Raw genomic sequence first — 19,035 nt, 5'->3', positions numbered from 1 at the left:
TTCAGCACCCTCTGCTTTATAAAAAGCCCTGCAACGCCAAGGTGCCCAAACAGCTCCCAGAAAGGAGCTCTGCTTGGCTTCTCCCCTTGCTCCTGGCTGCTGGGCATCCCTCCCCTGCACCCAGCCTGTCCCTATCCCTGTCCCCATCCCCTGCTGCACCTCCCAGCACCAGTCTGCAGTGAATTATCTTCAACTGGGTACCCAGGACTGTTGCTGCGATGCGTATTACACCGTGTTCTGCTTGGTGTGGTGTTAATGTTTAACAGCCCAGGTTCTATGTCAGCTCCTGCCTGCTGCCTTTTTAATAGCCCTTCCATCGTCTCCTCTGAGATCCCAACAAATGACCAGAGGAAGGAGCTGCCTGGAACGCGCCCTTGGGGCTGTGTGGGCACACAAGAGGCTTTATCTCTGGGGCAGGGAGGAGGAGAAAGGGAGCGAGGGGGAAGGGCTGTGCCAAGGAGAGGGTGCATTGCCTCGTTTCTTCCCCCAGGCCAGCCCATGCCCTTCAAGGATGTCCTCTCCTCCCCAGTCCGGGAACATCCTGGCCTGGCTGTTAGGGTGGGTGTGGGGCAGTGCCCCACAGTGGGTGCTCCTTGGGCAGCTGGTGCCAGATGAGTTTAGTTTGCTTTTCCTTCCCATTCACTTCCTTTAGCAGCACAAATCCAAACAGCTGCAATTCCTCCTCCCACTCATGACCACTCTGTCCCCCACCAAAGCCAGTTCCCAGGAGGGAGGGGGCAGCTCATTTCCCAAAGCGCTGAGTGCTGCCCACTCCCTGCCAGCACACACCCCTCTGCCACCAAGGGCTTTGCTCCTGCCCTGGGGCAGGTGATGCTGGTGGCAAACATGCCCTGCTAATCTCCTGGGAGTTTGGCCCATGCTTGGCACCATCCGTGGTGGGGAGACACGTCAGCCAGCACACCATGGGGCTGCCAGGGGTGAAAGGCATCTTCAGGCATCTGCCAGGGGCTCCAGCCCCTCATTGTCCCCACCCTGTTCTCACGGGGAAGCTGAACACACCACTGGGAAGGACGCTGCAGGGGGCTGAGTCCAGCCTACCCAACCCAGCCCCCTGCCCCTTCCTCATTGCCTCCCAGAGAGCAGCTCAGCCAAGAACAATCCTACCCCTCAAGCAGGGGGAAATTCCATGCGTAAGCTCCAAGTGGCTGTTTCCTGCAGGAAGAAGGTCCAAGGCTGCTGCACGAGGGGGAAATCCAGCAGTACCAGGCCAGTCCCCACCGCTTCGGGGCTTGTGGAGCCACAGCAGATGGGATGAGGCCAGAGATGCCACAGCATTCCCAGGGACTCCAGGTGGGTGGGGGTCTCTGCGCACCCCTGTTTCCCTGTACAGAGCAAACTCTGGAGCATGGGGACCAAATGTCTGGCTCTGATGGTGACACCAGCTCTGCTGCCCAGTGTCCCCCAGCATAACAGGGTCCCCCCCCTGCCATCCTCATCACCACCCGAGCCAGGAGAGTGGCAAATCCAACCCAGGAGAAAAGCAAAGTCTGCCTTGGATGCAGCCACCCTGCCTTTTGCTCCTGCCAGCTCTGCCCATCCCAGAGGGTTTCTTTCCAAGCCGTTTCAGGGGGGTCAGCACCCGCGCAGGGGTTATTGCCCACTGTGGGTGGCACCACCCATGGCCAGGGTACACAGCTGAAGATAGTAGTGATCCAGGCTCAGGCACAGCAGGGCACTGCCCACTGCCTGCATTCCCTGCCAGGGAGACTTCACCTTCCTGCTGTCCCCCACTCTGTCATGGGTGGAAAAGTGGAGACCCCCACCCCAGCACACACACCTGGCAGCTTCCTGGGCACCTCGAGTCCAAGGACACCTTCCTGGGGGCAATAAGGAAGTTTCTGTTTGCTGTTAAATGCTCCTGGGGACATGCCTCATGCTCTGTTGGCAGAACTGTCAGCTTTTGGGGTGCTGCCAGGCACCCAGGGGTGCCAGTCTGGGAGAATCAGCCCAAGAGTTACAGGGTACAGAGAGGCATGGTGGCACCCAGGCAGGTTGGCAGGGATGGGGCAGTGAGCTGGGGTGCATGCCAGGGCTGGTGGGGGACCAGCTCGGATGAGGTCTCCTCCAGGGAGCCTGGAAGCTCCAGCAGTGCCTGGGCAGTGGGAAGCAGAGGGCAGGGGCACAGCAGGAGCACCAGGGAGGCAGCACCAGCCAGGCTTACCCTCCTGCTGTCACCCTTTGGCTGCCACTGGAGCCAGGAAGAGTGACGGGGGAGGAAACGCATCCGGGAGGAGAAACTGGTCCTTCAAGTTTCCTCGAGCAGGTGGAGGGGAGGAGCCAAGCTGGTGGTTGGAGCGTTGTTGCCAAAACTCAGCTCTGCAGAAACTGCTTGTCCTGGCCCAGAGAAACCCCGCGGCAGGGAAGAGGTGTGTGGCCGGGAGCCTCCAGCCAGCAGGCATCGCCCCCACCTGCTCCGCCCCGGGGGGATGGTGGCAAAAGGAGTCAGCTTTGCAAGGCAGCCCCAAAAAGAGGGAGCAGAGGGGTCACAGCCAGGCCAGGTGTGCCCAGTCGCACCCAGCTGGGTGCCAGCTGGCAGAGCTTGGTGCTGTTTGGCAGCCACGCAGCTCCTGGGCACCGTGACACCTCCAGGAAGGGCTTTGGGCACCAGGGTCCAGGCAGATCCCGTGTGCTCAGCCAGGGAAAAGAGAAGTAAAAGCCCTGACATTATGCACCAGTTTATGGTGGAACTGGGACCCCCACCTGTCAACAAGGAGGAGGAAGAGGAGGCATTTTCTGGCAGCTTCCCCCCCACACCTCACCTTGGGGCAGGGCCAGAACCCACATCCCCAGGGCTGAGTCACCTGGGGTGGGGAGTAGGTCCCCATGTCTGTCCCATTGCCACCCAGCTGCTCCTGCCAGGGTGCCAAACAGTGCTGGGGAGACACTGGACCTCGCTGTGCCCCCGTACAGCCCTGTACCCAGTGCAGGAGCTGATAAGGGGGTGCCATGGCAGGCATGGAACACAGGGAAGCTGTTTGCACACCGGCCTCCCACCCCACTGCTAATTGCCTGTCCTTCACTGCCCCACGGCCCTCACACTCTGCCCCACAACCAGGGAGCCTCATGTCAAAAACAGGGTGAAGCAGCCCTCAACAACACCCACCCACAGAACTACTCACCTTGGCCTTGATTCTGAAATGGGGATACTGAGGCACAGTGAGTGGATGCTCAAGATGGAATGACTGGCTGGCACCGAAACCAGGCAAGGAGTGATGCTGGGGAAAGAGGGGGACTGGAAGCCCTCCCAGCCCACCCATGACCCCCCACCATCCCCACACACTGAGGGATTCTGGGTGCATTACATGCTGGGGAATGGAGATGCTTGGAGATAGAGCTGGCAGGACACCTTCCCCAAACCACCCATTTGGGGTTCCCAGGGCTGATGAGAACACCAGTGCACACACACACACCCCAGAGCCAGCCCTGCCTTTTAAACCAAGTGAACCAGCATCTCTGAGTGGGCTGAGCCAAAGGGCAGGGGTGCAAGGCTAATGGTAGCCCCCACCACTCCCCAGCTGTTGTGCAAACACCAAACTAGTTGTTTCCAAGCACCCAAGCAAGTGAGGAGCTACAGTGGAGGAAGGGCAGGCAGGCTGGAGGAAGGGCAGGCAGGCTGGAGGAAGGGCTGTGCTGCCTGCGTGCAGCTCATGGGGCTGGGGGGTCCCCCCACTGCTGTGCTCCCCCAGCAGGGGTTATTGATGGAAGGCAGCACAGAGAGCACCTCCAGAAAATAATTGGTATCCAAGATGAAAAATTTATTTCTTTTTCTTTACAGCATGGAGAGGGGCTCAGCCATGAAATGACAAGGGGTAGAGGGTGGTCCTGGCCACCCCAGGGCTGGGGACTAACAAGGCTGTGCTTCATGCCAGGGCAGGGACCAGCCAGCGCCTCTTTCAGGGGACAACACAGTGACAGGATCAGGGCTGGCAGAATGTGGGCACAGATGTAGATACATCCCCCTTTGAGGGTGCAGTTGCCCCCCTCCAGCACCTTAGCTGGACCCCAGTTCACTGGAGTAATGCATGGGACACAGAGCAGCCCCAGCACCAACCCCCTGCCCTGCCAGCCCCTGCACAGGGACACAATGGGGACAGCATGGGAAAGGGTATAGTACATGCCTGCAAGGGTTTAATCAAGACATCCCTATGCCACTGCTGGATCAGCAGCCCTGATCAGCCCGTGCCACTTTGTCTCCCTAACAGATCAAGCAGCTTCCCCCCCTTCAAACACCCCACCCCATCCACCTCCCCCCAAAAAAAGTTTCCATGTACCGGCCCCGTGTGCCACATCAGTACAAAAATATAGACAAACTCTACAGATCCCAGCTCGGTAGATCAGAACACAGCTGTAAATCACAGTGCACAGGAACACAGGTCCAAGGAGCAATGGGGTGCCCCCTGCCCCCCCCAGCATGGCAGGGGGGCACAGATCATCCTCCTGGGGTCACTTCTGATCCAGCTGGCAGTACAGGTACATGGAAACCACCATGGCTGCAACCTGTGGGTGACAAGAGGCAAGTCAGCCCTTCCAAGTATCACCCCCAGCAACAGGTTTGGGTCACAGCCCATAGCACCCACCCTCAGCACACCCAAGGAGAAAGAGCTGGGTGTCCCCAGGGAAGAAGGCTCAGTAGCCACCCTGGGACAGTTCATGGGGCTGCAGCCCCTCAGCCACCTAGTCTGGTCCTAGCCCCACCACCCACCTCCAGGTGCAAGGAGGAGGAGGCAGCACAATAATGCTCAGGCACTCACCTCCAGGGCAGCAATGCCAGCTGCCACACCACCTGCCACACCTCCATGAGTCTTGATTTCTTGCACAATCTGCCTGAAACAACCCTGCAAGAGGCAACCACACAGGGGAGGACATGAGGCAGCAAACCCCTGACTGTTGGGAAGCAGCATTCCCAAAAAGGAAGGTATAGTTGCTGCACGGCCATGGAGGAGATCTGGGGACTTCAGGGAGCAATTCATCTCAGCCACTGTCCTGGTTTGAGCCAGGATTAAGCTAATGTTATTTTTACTGATTTTTTTTTTTTTTTCCTTCAGTGAACTCCCTTTTAACTAGCAGCCACACCTCAGGCCAAAGCACAGTACTGTGGGTGAAGAAGAGGAAGAGGGAAGAAAGTCACCCAAAAAGGCACAGTGATGCCTGGGTTGATGCTCAGCTCTGGGCACTCCACCCTGCTGCAGAGCTCCCTGTAGGGCTGGTAGCAGCTCTACTTGTCTCCACCAGGGAGAAGCCAAGGCCACCACAGCATCTCCCAGGACTTAAAGCCCACGGGACCACCATGCCCAGAGCCCTGTGCCAGGTCACCCCAAACCAGGCTCTGCCAGAAGGCAGGAGCCACTGGAGCATCCGTACCGTGACATTTTTCTGTGCAGCCAGGACGGAGGTGCAGGGCTGCAGGTCCTTACAGCAGGTACTCGGGAAGGTGCCGTTGTGTTCCTTATACCAGGGGGAGTCGGTGAAGTCTGTGTAGTTATTCAGGCCACAGCATTTGAGCTAGGAGGGACAGAGATGAAGGGAAGGGGAGAGCATCACTGCAGGTCTCTCTCCTGGGTCAAACACAGCCTGGATCCCACTGGCCCATAGAGGGGGTCACCCGGCTCAACCCAGCTCTGGGAAAGATGCACGAGGGCTTTCTTGGGATCAGGACTTTGCCCCACTCTACAGCATGTACAGCTCTCACCCCAACAAAGGGGCACCTAGATCCTAAGTGGGTAGGTCCCAGGCAGCTGGGAAGCCACGGTGTGGCGATAGCTCTGCACATCCAGGACCACAACGTCTTCATCCCCATCCTGCTGACCCACCCAGGTGGGCAACACCAAGCCTGTGCTGGGAGCATCCTGACCTACAGCTGGGGGCCCAAAGGGTCAGCCCACCTCTTTCATGGTCTCATTCCAGTTCTCTGAGAGAATTGGATCACTCCCATACTTCTTCTGAAGGAGAGGGGTCACCACAGACTTCAGCAGCGTTTCTGCCTGGAAGAAGAGGCAGAGAAACACCATCAGAGAAGATCCTGGGGAGCACCACAGAGCCAAGAGCCCTCATACTAGTCTCAGCCCATGAGGAGACCAACCAGTCCTACCATGGCCAGAAGCACATCACACTGCATCCCTTTGTCCCAAAGCCAGCTTGGCCCCTTCCCCACTAACCAATGCCTCCTGGCACCAAGGCCACTTCATGGCCAGTGAGTCATCTGATAAGCATAACCCAGGGAGCCAGGAATGACGCTTGCCCTGCGGTTGACTTCTCCTGTGCCTAATGAAGCAAAGCCCATGAGGGTGGGAGCTGCCACCTTTCTTCCCAGGTGGTTTCTTGGGTGCCTAATAGGGGTTGAGTTTGCTCAGCATGAGGGACTTCCTCTCCTATGTGGCTCCTACCATCAGAGGTGGAGAGGTCTCAAGCCCCAGCTGGTACTAGACTACATGTGCTCAAAGAAGTAGATGAAACTTGTACCAAGCCCTCATTTCCTCAGGGCAATGGGAATCCCTGTTCCCTCCACCCTCATTCCAGCCTCACTGCCCACATAGCTGGTGCCAGCAGGGACCAGGACCCCTTAGCAGTGCCCACCTCTCAGCTTCCCTATCCAAGGACAGCATTGCCAGCCCCGCCAAAGTCTCCTGTTTTCCCAAGGAGTAAAACAAGTCCCAGATTAGCCCAACCCAAGACTCAGATACGCCACTCACAATATTTGTGTAGACCAAGGTCACCACAGCAGCAGCAATTTCAGCAATGAAGATGATCAGCATCACTGAGAAGAACTAGAATACAGCAAGGGAAAGGATGTCAAAGCAGGACCAAGGGCCACAGAATCATACCTCAGAGCTCAAGCCCTATCTCATTGTCTTCAGCTCTGCTCCGAGGCAGACACAGCACAACCTTGGGGTCCTCCAACCCTCTGTCTGCATGTGACTGACCTCTCTGGACACGCTCCAAGAAAAACCTGTGCTCAGCACCAGCTTCTGCTTCCTTTCAGCCTTGTCCTCAGCAGACTGTGGATCCAGCACTGCCTTTCCACCCATCCTTCCACCCCATGGAAGCACCCAAGGAGCAAATCTCCACAAAGAAATCTGTCCCTCAGATCTCCCCCATCAGAGACCCAGCTTAAATGAGGCTTGGTAAGATGATAAGTCAAGTCCATACCACCATCAGGAGACACTTGCTCTCTTTCTGGGCACTACAGCACCCAAGGAAACCAATCACCAGCAGGATGGCACCAATGACGATGAGGAAGTAGCTCACATTCACAACATGCAGGACGCTAGAAGACAGCGCCCCAAATACATCCAGGAATGACTTTTCATCCACTGTGACCCAGATGCCAACTCCCAGGAGGGTCCCGCCACTGAGCTGGGGGGAGAAGGATCATGTCAGCTCCCAGGCAGGCAGAAACCCGAAATTTGGGAAGACTCTGGCACAGGTGTTCTTCCCCAAGTTTTCACCATGCCAGAGCAAGACTTTGTGGCCACAGAGGGCAGCTCAGGCTGTTGCCACCACATCCTTGGGGCAGCTGGATGGGTCACTACCCCAAAACACACCCCATGACCAGCACACCCAGCTGTGGTATCACAGCTGCCCCCTTGCCCAGCTCAAGGGGTTTTGGTGCCAGCAGCAGGGCAGAAACCCCCAGCCAAGTGCTACCTGCCATCCCCTGACCCCAGAGAGGCCCACATGGGCAGCTCAGACACTGGCCAGCATCACCCTGTCACAAGTTCCTCCTTCCTGGGGAGCAGCTGAGCAGCCCCCAGCCACAGACCTCAAAGCTGCCTCCAGGCTGCCCCAGCGCTGCCCCCCACCCACCAGTCCTAAGTCTTGGTAGGAGCTTTAAGGAGGGAATTTGCACCAGGCCAAGCCTGGAGGTTCTGTAACCCCCCTTCCCAAGGCTATAACCCATCATACCCACTTCCAGGTGGCTCCAATGTTCCTGCAGAGCCAGCATAGCACAAAGGAGCTCCACCACCCTCTGTCCTGGGTGAGCGCAAAGGCTGGGTGTGCTCTGGAGACCTCCAACACCACAGGTCACCCCTGCACACATGGGCTGCTCCCTTACAGAGGGCAGAGCCCTCCCAAGCAGGAACCCAGCAAACCCCCCTGCTCTGGGGCAAACAGCACCCCTTGCCAGAGCTTCAGCACAAGGAGGGACATGGGTGGCTGATGTAACAGCCACTGTCCCCAGAGCCCAGCACTGTCCCATTGGCTTTGGCCAGAGCTGGACAGACCCCTGGAGCAGGAGACTCCCACAAGCTCCAGCCTTTAGTCCTTAGCCTGGGGCAAGAGACCAGACCTTAGTCCCCACCAGGAGCACAAGTCCTGTCTACACCCAACTGCCCACACACCCTCCCACACACACCTCATAGAAAGGGGCATGAAGGGGCAGCCCACACCAGTGGGCTTCACTGGGCCCATGTCCAGCTGCAGGTGCTTCCCAGGAGCTGCTTTCACAGACTCCAGCCCCTCACCCCAGGTTCCCGGGACAGATGAGGGGGCTGCCCAGGCCCACCCCTCTGCACCCCCCTCCCTGTGCTGCCGCGGGCAGGGACAGCAGCTGGGGTGGACTTACAAATATGGCCAGGTTGAAAAGGATCATCATAACCTTGATAAAGGTGAAGCACCCCATCTTTGCGCCTGGGGAGAGCAGAGAGAAGTTATCAGGGGGAGCCCCCAGCCCAACACAGCCACTGCCCTGCTGTCAGCAGGGCTTAGCCCCCCTCCAGGGGAGTTTAGGAGGTCCTCACAGGCGCGGGGGGGGAACCAACGAGGGTCACACTACCCGAAACTGCCGAGCCCAGCCTACCTGAGTGGAGATCAGACCTCAGAGCCCCAACCCGCCCCAGCCGCTCTGCCGCCCCCGACCCGCCGCCTCCTCCCTTTAAAGCGGGCGCGGCCCCGGGGCCGCCTCCGCCTCCGCCGCCGGTGCCCCCCGCCCCCCGGCCCGGCCCCCGCCTGGGCCAACCTCCGGGGTGTCCCTGGGTGCCCGGTGGCTTGCTGCCCTCTGCCGTCGGATCCACCGGCCCCGGGGGACGCGGGTAGCCCGGCCGGCTGCTGCCCGCGCCCATCGCCCCGGCCTCTCGGCGTGGGGTGGGGGAGATGATGTCCCCGATCCCCCTGTGAGCTGACAGCCCTCACGGGGCCCGTGCGTTCCTCCCTGTGTCCTCGCTGGGTCCCCACCCGACAGAGCCACGCGGAGCAGGAGGCTGGAACCCCTGGGATGGGGACTTTGAGGGGCGACGATATCAGTCCGGGCGGGGGCTGCAGAACCGCCCCGCCGCCCTCCTGCGCAGGTGCTCGGCAGCGGTGCTGGGCGCTGTGCTTGGGATTTTCCAGCCACGGGTGTCCCCACGGGTCACAGCCCCCCCCCCCCGCCACCCACTCCCGGCGCGACCATTGTTGAGTCACCCCATCTTCCAAGGGCCGTGCTGGGGGGCTGCGCTGCTGGCCCCACCGCCCGGGACTGCTCGGGCAGAGATCTCTCCAAAACCCAAAGCTTCAACCTCTTGGACCAAAACGGAAGCGGGCAGAGGAGGGTAGGGGACAACAGCAAAGGAAAAGCCCGGGCTGTTCGGGCCGTCCCTAACTGTTGCTCGGGGAGGCAGATTTTCGCTGCGGGGCCGGGGGAGGGTGACGGCGGGAGAGGACAGCGACGGCTGTAACAGATGCCAGGGCTGGAGCAGGTCGGCAGAGACCTGCCATTGCCTAAGGGCTGCCAAAAGTGATCTCTGAAATAATGCTTGGGAACAGGGCTGGTTTCCCATGGAGGGGGGCTGCAGCAGGGAGCCAAGCAGCACATGGGAGGATGTTGTGACCCCAGGTCTGAGCATCAGGTTGGTCCGTGCCCATCCAGGATGGGGCAGGGGCTTGTGTTGATCTCCACCCTAGCACCCACTGTGTGTCCCTTCTGCTTGTCACCAAACTGAGGAGCCACGCAGGAGGCCAGGAGCCCTCATCTTGCAACAGCAGGCAGCAAACACGGGGTCTGGATGCTTGGCATGCTCTGCCCCACACCCAGCTCCCCCAGAACCCCACAGCAAATTCCCTGCCTGGCCATAATGATACATTTCAGCAGGATGAAGTCAGCCCCATTAGGCTCCAGTGGTATTTGGGGGAAGCCTGCAATCCTCCCAGGCACCCTGGGTATTCATGTAACCCGTGCTGGAGCTTTCCCCCTTGCTGCCTGCTGTCCCAGCCCTTCTCTGCAGCAGCTGCCCACCCATGGCTTCCACAGAGCCACTCAGAGGGAGGGGATGAGCCTTCATCCCTCTCCTGAAGAGGGACCACTTCCCCCCAGATGTGAATTAGGACCCCCATTATGTTGGCCCTCTCCCAAAAGCTGTCACATCCCAACCTGACCCTATTCACTGCACATAATCTCCTCACCCCAAAAATAATTTTTGGCAAATATGTAAATAGTCTGTCTCACTCCCAAGTGTTCCCAGCCCCAGGGAAAACCATGGACAAGCTATGGCTGTTCCACTTGCTTCTCCAGCACCTGGTACTACAGCCTGGGTTTTGGCAGCTCCCCAGCATCACCCACCCAAGCCACATTAGGGAGCCACAGCTGGATATGCCGGCTCTTCACGAAGGCCTGACCACAGCAGGACAAGCCTGGTGACATTCCCATGTCCCTCCTGACCAGCAGGGTCTTGTCACCTCCTTGCTTTTCCTGTCTCTGCACACAGCCCAATTGGACCCCAAGCCATCCTTCCCTGGAGCACAGAATTGCCTCTCACCTGGACTTGGGTACGATGGCTCTTCTCCAGCAACCTGGCTCAGGGAGTCTGAGACCAGGGAAGTGGCCATAAGTGGTCACCTTCGAGGTCCTCTGTCCCCAGCGCAGCTGCTAGCCCATGCCTGAGGGAGTGCAGGAGCCAGGCACGTGGCCAGTGTCAGGATCCTGCCACAGTGTCTTGCACTGAGCAATAGGCTTTCACGTGCATGTTTTGGGGTGACAGCATCTGTCCTGCTGTCTGTCCAGTGTCCAATTGCCTGAACAGCGGTGGATGGATGGACACACTGCAGTGTGCCAGAGATGAACCTGGCTTAGGACTTGTGGAGAGAACTTAATGAATGTTGTAAATTTGTGCTCAATTCATCACTTCCCCCCTCCTGGGGAGAAATAAAAATCTTCAGGAGCCAAAAGTTTTTGACATCTTGAAAATGAAATATTTTTGTTCTCAGCTTTGAAAGGGGTCAAAGCATTTTGGCCTGAGAACTGGGGAAACCACCAATTCCCCTATCCTGGAAGAGAATAAGGAGTGACATCACACCGATTTCCCCGTGGCTGCAGCTCCCTCCTTGGGGGAACCTTCCACATTTCCGTGCCGATGTGCAAAACCACAACTTCAATCCCACAAAAGGGGACTGCCCCGTCAGGTGCCAGCATTTGTGCCATGCAGAGCCCAGGGTGTGAACACAGGGGTGATAAGTGGGGGCTGCAAGCATGTCCCAGCAGTGCATCCCCTTGGGATAAGGATCTAGTCCTGCACCTTATGTAAACTATTTGAATAGTGATGCTGTTCCTAGCTGTGTGTTAATGCAATTAAACAGGGGCTCAGTTACATCTCCCTGCTTGTGTGTCAGGCTGAACTTCTCCCCATGTATTTACCCCCCGCAGCGTGTTCCCCCCATGCCTGCCGTGCCACCGGCTGGGTGCCAAGGCCCCTCCACAGAAGGTTTTCTTGTTTCTCACATGTGTCCGGGCGGGTAAATCCCTCCCGAATTAATTAACAAGAGCCATGCAGAGGCACCAGCTGCTGTCGAGCAGAGCTGGGCAGGTTTGGGGATGTGGAGGGCTGTGCTGTGGGGTCAAGTCAGGACAAGCCCATGCCCGAGTGCTGATGCTCTGGGCTGTGAAGCCTTCACCGTTGTCTCGCCAGTGAGGATGGATGGGGACAGCTGGTTGATGGAGCTTTCTCCCACCATGGGTTAGGGTGTGGGACCAGGCCCAGCTTGGGGCTCAGTGCAAGGGTGTGATGGCACCCAGGGAGGTGGTGCTGAGGGGCTCTCAGTCCCTGGTGCAGTGCTGGGATGCCCTGCTTGGCACAGCAGTCTCTCCTGGCACCTGCCATGCTGTGAAGCTTCAACCCTACGGAGATGTACAGGAAAGAGCCCCAGTACCAGCCCCGGGCTGTGCCCCAAGCCTTTCCTTATGTTCCTCAGGCTTTTCCCAGTGTCTCCCTCCCCAGGCTCAGCACACCCTCATCCCAGCTGGGCAGCTGTGGGAATGAGCTGCTCCCGGCTGCCCGCGGGCACCACGCCGGGAGGTTGTTTGAAGAAGCACTTGGCTCTTCCTAAATCAAAACCCACAGAGGCCAGAGCTCACTCCTGGGCACCCCGAGAGAAAACCAAGAGAGGGAGTTTTCCTGCTCCTAAAGCTAAGAGAAAGCAAAAGGTGGGCCCCTTCAAAGGGGGGAAACAGAGATGAAACAAAAAAAAGCTGACTCTGAAAAGTCAGCAAAAATCAAACATTGTTTCTCTCTGATTTCCCCAGCTGGGAAGGGCTGAGCTTCTTACTCCACACTTACTCTAGCTGGGCATGTTAACAACTCCATTTATGCTCTATTTATTTGCAGCCATGTGGCTAATTTCCCCCAGCCACTGCCAGGAAGCAAAGGGCAAGCACGGCCAGCTCATCTCAGGGCTGGATTGGACGGCACTTGGCAGCCCCCAAAGTAAAGAGGGGAGCAGCAGAGCTGCCCCTGATGCTTTGGGAAGGATGGGGCAGATGGCTGGTGAGCATCCTCTGGAGATGCTCCCACCAAGGGCTGTCCATCCAGCCACAAGAGGAAAGGAGCTTGCAAGCAGGGCATGGGACCCCAGCAAGGATATACGTCCCACTCCTCACTATTGCCCATCCTGGGCTGTGTGGACAGTGAGCAAAGGGGGGCCTGAAGGGGAACATGGGGTGCAAGGATGCCTCCTCCCACACACCTGGCAGAAGAGCAACAGCCAGCCAAGTCAAAAATCTCATTGCAATGAGTGCTGCTCATTAGGAAAACGAGGAAGGATCTGTAGCTAATCAGGGCCCTGATAGGCAGCACCTCTGCTTGCTCCATAAATAGCAGGGAAGGCCTGAGGCACCTTTCACTTCTTCATGGGGTGTTGTCTGGGGGCTCTTTGCCCACCCTAAAGGCTGTACCCACCTCCTTTGGGACTGGAGCAAGGTGAGGGGTTAGTGGTGTGGTGGGTATATAGGGGGTGAGTGGCACCTCAGGGTGGGAGGGGTTTGGGAATGACCCTGCTGCAGTGCACCTGGGGTGTGGAGCATTCTGGAGACAAATAATGAGGTAGGGCCCTGGGACAGGGGCCAGCCTTGCTGGGGAGGGCTAGGGTGGTGCTCAGGGTTGGGGGGGAAAATGGAACTGGGTTCCAGAAGAGAGGGTTTGAGGATCCTGACCTACATCAGAAAGGGGTGATGAGAGCTGCTGGATGTGAGGGGATCCTACTCAGCAGCTTGGGAAGAGGAGATGGTGGGTGTCATGCCAAAGTATTTCTCTGCCCCAGAGCCCTGGGACTGTGTTAATTTCTGGCCTGTATGTAGGGTTGATCGTAGGGTAGGATGGATGGTAGCAGCAGTTGGTGATTTACCCACCAGCCTCCCCAGCCATAATCCCCCTCCCAGAGGAAAACACATCCTTGCTTTTCCCCAGACAGCCCCTAGAGCACTGGCTCAGTGCTCAGCCCTGTGGGACATAGAACATGACTAGGAAAGCAGGATGTGAGGGAAGGGTAATGTTGGGCTCTTTGCAGCCAGGCAGTAGCCAGGAGCAACTCTGGTTCCATCCCAGCAGTGTGGTGCCAGCAGGAGTGGGACCCTTTTAGTCTTCAAAAGCCAGTGGCTGGGCAGTGGGGGCTGTGAGCCACTCAGGGAAATGCAACTGGAGATAAATCCTCTGGGATTCATCAGGGGTTCAGGGATTCAGCAGGGATGCTGCTGCCCTGCATGGTCAAGCCACATGCTGCAGGGAAAGGAGAGGGATGTTTGCTGAAATTATGGGTGAGAATGGCTGCACATCTTCAGAATTGCTCTGGCCTCAGTGCCTTGTTTCCCCCTGTTTTCCCAGCCCTTCCCCAACACCTGGGGTTCCCCCTTGGACCTTGTGCTACCCCTGCACTGCTCCAGTGCTGGCCTGGATTCAGCCAGTGTGAATTTCCCAGAGCTCATGTTTTAGGTACCATCTATTTTTAGGATGGCCAACCTGCAGTAAAGACAAGGAACAGTTGCTAAGATTGGGGAAGTCAGGGTGAGAAGCAAGGATTTAAAAAAAAAAATCCACCCCAAGCCTCTGGACTTCTGGGAATGTCACATTGACCTCCTTGAGCCTCACAAACAATGAAATATTGGGACAGTGTATATATGCTGAGATTAATGGAGACATGAACCAGCACAGGGCAGAGGTACCTATAGCATGGGTGTCCCCCTGTGGAAGTGAGCTGAGAACTGATGCTCTTGTTGCATGCAACCATGCTGCTGTTGCTGTGGGCTGGTGATGGGCATGTCCCTGCTGTGGCTGAGCTTGGCCCTTTCCATGTGAGCCCTGTCAGTCCCCTCCAAGTTCTATGCCCTGCTGTACCTTAACTGATGCTGTGTTAATTTTTAAGGAGCCTCACCACATGTGTGGGCTCTCAGGGCATCACCCTCTGCTGTTTTACGGGGTGCCCAGCTGTTACCCCAGGGCTGGGCAATATTTCTACCTGAATGCTCAGGTGTAGAGCAAAGAACTGGAGCATCCCTGGGCTGGGGTTCTCCATGGCAGCTCCTGCCTGTCCTACGGGTGTTTTTGATGCCAGCTAAGGGATGAGGTAGGCTGGGTGCTGGGGCAGGGAGAGCTGAGGGGGGTACAGGGTGGGGGGGATGGGGTGCTTGTTCTACCCTGTCCTTTGGCATCCCTAAGGATGGATGGAGACCCACAGATGGGGTGGGGGGGTCTCCATCTCACAGGGGAGGCAGACATGCTGCATCTGGAGATGAAATCATCCACCTCCTACAGTTTTTCCCCCCCTCCCCGGTAGCCGGGCGTCCCGTCCTCCCCCCCTCCCCGCGGCGCTGCGGCGGGGGGGACGCCCGGCTACCGGGGAGGAGGAGGAGGAGGGACGCTGACATCACCGCCGGAGCGCGGCTCCGCTCCCGTTCTCCGCTCCTGCCGGGAGAGCCGCCGAGCCCGGTAAGGCTTGGGGGAGAGTGGTCGGGGGGGATAGACAGACAGACGAACGGCCCCGCGGCTGCTGGTCGTCATCCATCTATTCCTCTATCCCTCCCTCCTTCACGGGGACCTGCGGGAAGCTGGGGGGCAGCGGGTGGGCACATTCCCCCCACACACACCTCCCCCGGGGAAGGTGTCGTTCTTGGAGGAACATTTAAAATGCACCACCCCCAAAAAAGGAAGGAAGAAGAAAGACCCAAACCCACCCCGAAATCCGATGTCTTCATCTACTGGGTCTGTGCAGAGGTGCTGGGATGGAGCTGCTGGAAGGGAGCTGCGTGCAGCGGGAGGTTTCTCGGCACATACGTCTATTTTAAAAGCCCGTGGTGTGATCTCTTGCCCTACTTTCCAGACTCTTGCCGGTACTTTCCTTGCGTGCAGTGGTCGGGCCCCGCTGGCGGGAGCTCCCCGGGCAGCAGGAGCTGATGGAGCTGCTGGGCTCTCCCCGCTGACGGGAGGCTGGGGTCAGGGGGGATTGGGGTTGAGGTAGTGGTTTGGTGGCTAACGTGCTCCTGTTCTCTCTGGCAGACGGGGGGATGTCCCCAGCACGGTGCGGGTGAGACCAGGCTGAGAAGAGGAGAGACCGTTTGTACCCAGCACCCCGATTAGCCTCATTAGCTCCCCTCCATTTGCCCTGGAGATTCAAAGCCTCCCTGCCCACGCCTGAGCCCGTGCTGCCAGCACCAGGCACCAAGGTGGCTCCGCAGTGACTTTGGGGCTGGAGGGGTTGGGAGCCACTCTCCTACGTGGAGATTTTTCCAGCCCTGAGATATTTGCTCTGCGGCGCAGGGAAGGGAGCCCTCCCGTCCCACCCCAGCCCAACCATACCTGCCCCGTGCGGGCGCCCCAGGCCCCCGATGCCCAGCTGGATTTGGGCAGTGTGACCCACGCTGTCACCATGGCCTCCTCGGATGGGCTGCAGTACCGGGCTCTCTACGAGTACCAGAAGGACCGGGAAGAGGACCTGGCACTGTGCCCCGGGGATGTGCTGACCGTCAGCAGGGCCGGGCTGCTCAGCAGCCCCGACTACAAGGACGGGGACGAGCGCAGCCCCCAGGGTTGGCTCCATGGCCTCAACGAGCGCACCAAGGAGCGTGGAAACTTCCCCGGCACCTACGTGGAGTACCTGGGTCCCACACGCATCGTCACTGCCACCACCAAGGCCAGGCCGCGGCCCTTGCCCCCACCACCTGCTGGAACCCCCCCACCCTGGGGTGAGTGCTGGGCGAGTGGGAAGGTGGAAGCCCCTGGGTGGGTGTCCCCTGCAAGGTGCAAGGGTGGTGGGGAGCCCAGGCGGATGCTTGCGTTTGGGGTGGTCTGGTGGGGATCCATCCTCAGAGGAAGGAGGAGCTGCCCTGGGAATATCTGCTGCCCTGGTGCATCAAGGCAGCTGCAGGAGGAGCAGGGGGTGCCCAGGGTATTGCTCACACCACCAGGCGAACATGCTGCAGGGATTGCTCCTCACCAGCATCCCAGGCTGGCTGCTGTGCCAGCATAGTGTGTCCAAGAGGGTCCCTGTCTGTGAGAAGAGATGCAGGAACCCTTTGACCCACCAAAGAGGAGCAGAAGGCCCCATGGGGATCCCCGGGGACCTCTTTTTCCACCTGCTTTTCTCCCCACCACTGCAGCACCCGATTCTGGCTGCTCTCGGTGCCTGGGCGAGCGCTGGCCCCCCGCCAGCTCCCAGCCTCCCTGTCACTTTGTACAAGCTGGGACAGGGGACAATCTTGGCAGGCAGTGGGGTTAGTCCCCGGGGTCTCCTCCATCCCCAGAGGACTGCAGCACAGTGCTGGGGGGGGGGTAGGGGGAGTATGGGGGGGTGCAATATTCAGCAGGGCCCTTCCAAGAACTTCCAGAGCTTCCAGCCTTTTCTCTGCCGGGCTCATGCAGCTGGCTCTGCCCTCACCACGTACCATGGCCGAGTGCGCTGGGGCTGGGAGGGGTTTCGCAGCACTTACGTAATGTACCAAGGCTGAAAAAAACAGTAAGAAACCCCTCTTCCAGCTATGAGCGACCCAGCAACCCCAGCCAAAGCTGTGATGCTCTCCTTTTCTGGGATGTGATGGAGAGTAAGTGCTGTCCCTGTGGGCCTGGAGCAGAAAGAGCGGTGCAGCCTTGAGCTGTCACTACCCCAGCCTGCCTGGCTGCTGGCCTGGTGCATTGGGCACCCTCCTTGCCCAGCTTGGGACCAGATGTAGTAACTGGCGAGGCTGTTTCCCTCCTGGGCTGGCTAGGCATCAGAGATACCGTGGCCCTGGGTTTAGAGGGGCATCTGCTGATGTGTCAATCTCTCTCCAAAATAGGGCTCAAGGCCCCTTTGCCACTGTGACTTAAGAGGGTGGGGACCACCTGGGCTGAGCACAGAAGGACACAGCTGGTGTGGGGCAACTCCTTCCCCTGACAACATCTATCACCGTGTGTGGGATTGTCATGTTGATCCTGCTGTTGACCCCCTTCTCAACAGCCTGAGAAGAATAGTGGAACTCCCCTCTGCCTCCTCAAAACATGGGTTCTTGTCCCCAGCCAATGCTCTGAGTGTGCCAAGGCAGCCACAGTCCCAGCAGTGCTGGTGAGGATCAATGAGCAGTTATATTGTGCTTTTGCAGGAGGGAGGAGACCACTTTTTGGGAGTCTTTACTGTGCCAGATTGGGGGAGTTGAGCCCCCTTCCCTCACTGGTGTGTGAGGATCCCTCTGTCCCTGGCTGTTTTTGCAGGCAGAGCCCTAGCAAACTCAGTGCTGTACTGTGGCCAACTGGGGTCAGACAGGAGCAGAACTAAGGGGTCTCCAGCCCTTTTCACCAGTGAGAAGCATGAAGCCACCTCCTTGTTTCTGCCCTTGCTGCCCATCACCATTGCCTTGCACCTGCCCCCTGCAGGGGGTGCTATGGGCTTCTCTCCAAGGGGCTGGCAGATGTCCCCAAGGACCACAGCTGTCAGGGATGTGGTGATGCCCCATAGATCAAGGCACATCTCCAGCAGCAAGTGCAGCCTGGCTGGAGAGCCTGGCCCATGTGGAAGGTCTCAATGCAGGAGGCTCAGTGCTGCATGTGCTTCTTCAAAGGGATAAATCAAAATATTTTTAGAAGTGCAACTTTTTTTTTAATAGGTAAAAACCCACTAAAATCAGGGTTTGGGGGTAGATTGGGGAGGGTGCTGCCATCTGCAGGAGATGCTCTGGCCATGGCCTTGTGTCCATCCCCACTATCCATAGGGACATTTGGTGCTGCCTCTCCAATGCCTTGCTGTGGTGTCCCTCTGTGGGTGCCTTTCCTGGGGCAATGCCAGGGTGTGTGGGACCCTTGTGGCCCTCCACCACTTCTTTCTGCAGCAGCAGAGCAGTGTGTACTGTTTTATGTCAGTTTAAACCCAAACCTCCCAGCTGATAGGGTTTCCCTTAGAGTAAAAATCTTCAGAATCATCTTAAAGAGAAGACACCTTTTTTCTTTTTCTTTTTTTGGAAAATTCTTCCCATACTGCGTCCATTCCCAGATGGAGGTTTTGAGGGACACTGGTTTTGGCCACTCCATTACTTATTTTTCTGTGACAGCAGCTTACCACCCTTCATGCCCTTGGTGGTCACTGAGCCCAGGGACACCCTGAGCAGGATGAAGCCACTGAGGAAGCCCTAAATGGGAGAGAAACACTGCATTTCCTAGCCTGGAGCCAGGGCTGGCTCTGCAAGGATAAATGGTCTTTTTAAAATGTAATCACATCCTAAAAAATGGATCTGCAGGGGGTCCAGGTCTCAGGGGACTCCCCAAGAGCTCAGCAGCTATTTTATCCCTGCTTGGTTGTTCCAGGGGGCATCAC

The 19,035-nt window shown here is 58.1% G+C and overlaps 2 protein-coding genes across 2 annotated transcripts in view; one reads left to right on the top strand and one right to left on the bottom strand.

Moving 5' to 3' along the window:
• Positions 1 to 4,290: 4,290 nt before the first annotated feature.
• On the bottom strand, positions 4,291 to 15,516 carry TSPAN1 (tetraspanin 1). The gene is made up of 8 exons (XM_051625168.1): positions 15,431 to 15,516; positions 8,585 to 8,649; positions 7,168 to 7,374; positions 6,711 to 6,785; positions 5,904 to 6,002; positions 5,383 to 5,523; positions 4,773 to 4,856; positions 4,291 to 4,518 (listed from the first exon to the last, which is right to left on the bottom strand). The coding sequence occupies exons 2-8, from the start codon at positions 8,639 to 8,641 to the stop codon at positions 4,465 to 4,467; spliced, it is 717 nt and encodes a 238-aa protein (XP_051481128.1). The 5' UTR covers positions 8,642 to 8,649; positions 15,431 to 15,516; the 3' UTR covers positions 4,291 to 4,464.
• Positions 15,517 to 16,056: 540 nt separating this feature from the next.
• The window catches only part of PIK3R3 (phosphoinositide-3-kinase regulatory subunit 3), a 77,670-nt gene continuing 74,691 nt past the window's right edge, over positions 16,057 to 19,035 (top strand). Inside the window, exon 1 of the mRNA XM_051625166.1 lies at positions 16,057 to 16,438. Coding sequence (XP_051481126.1) covers positions 16,123 to 16,438 — 316 coding nt within the window. The 5' untranslated portion in view covers positions 16,057 to 16,122. The remainder of the gene's footprint in view (positions 16,439 to 19,035) is intronic.

Source organism: Apus apus, chromosome 7 (genome assembly GCF_020740795.1).
Source record: "Apus apus isolate bApuApu2 chromosome 7, bApuApu2.pri.cur, whole genome shotgun sequence".
In the NCBI taxonomy this organism is placed as follows: Eukaryota; Metazoa; Chordata; class Aves; order Apodiformes; family Apodidae; genus Apus; species Apus apus.
This window is presented reverse-complemented; position numbering and strand designations above follow the sequence as displayed.

Coding starts and splice junctions, on each gene's coding strand:
- TSPAN1 (XM_051625168.1), bottom strand. CDS start 8,641: ATGGGGTGCTTCACCTTTATCAAGGTTATGATGATCCTTTTCAACCTG. Junction 5,524..5,903: donor GGAATGAGACCATGAAAGAG/GTGGGCTGACCC, acceptor TGTCCCTCCTAG/CTCAAATGCTGTGGCCTGAA. Junction 4,519..4,772: donor CTGGCATTGCTGCCCTGGAG/GTGAGTGCCTGA, acceptor TGTCACCCACAG/GTTGCAGCCATGGTGGTTTC.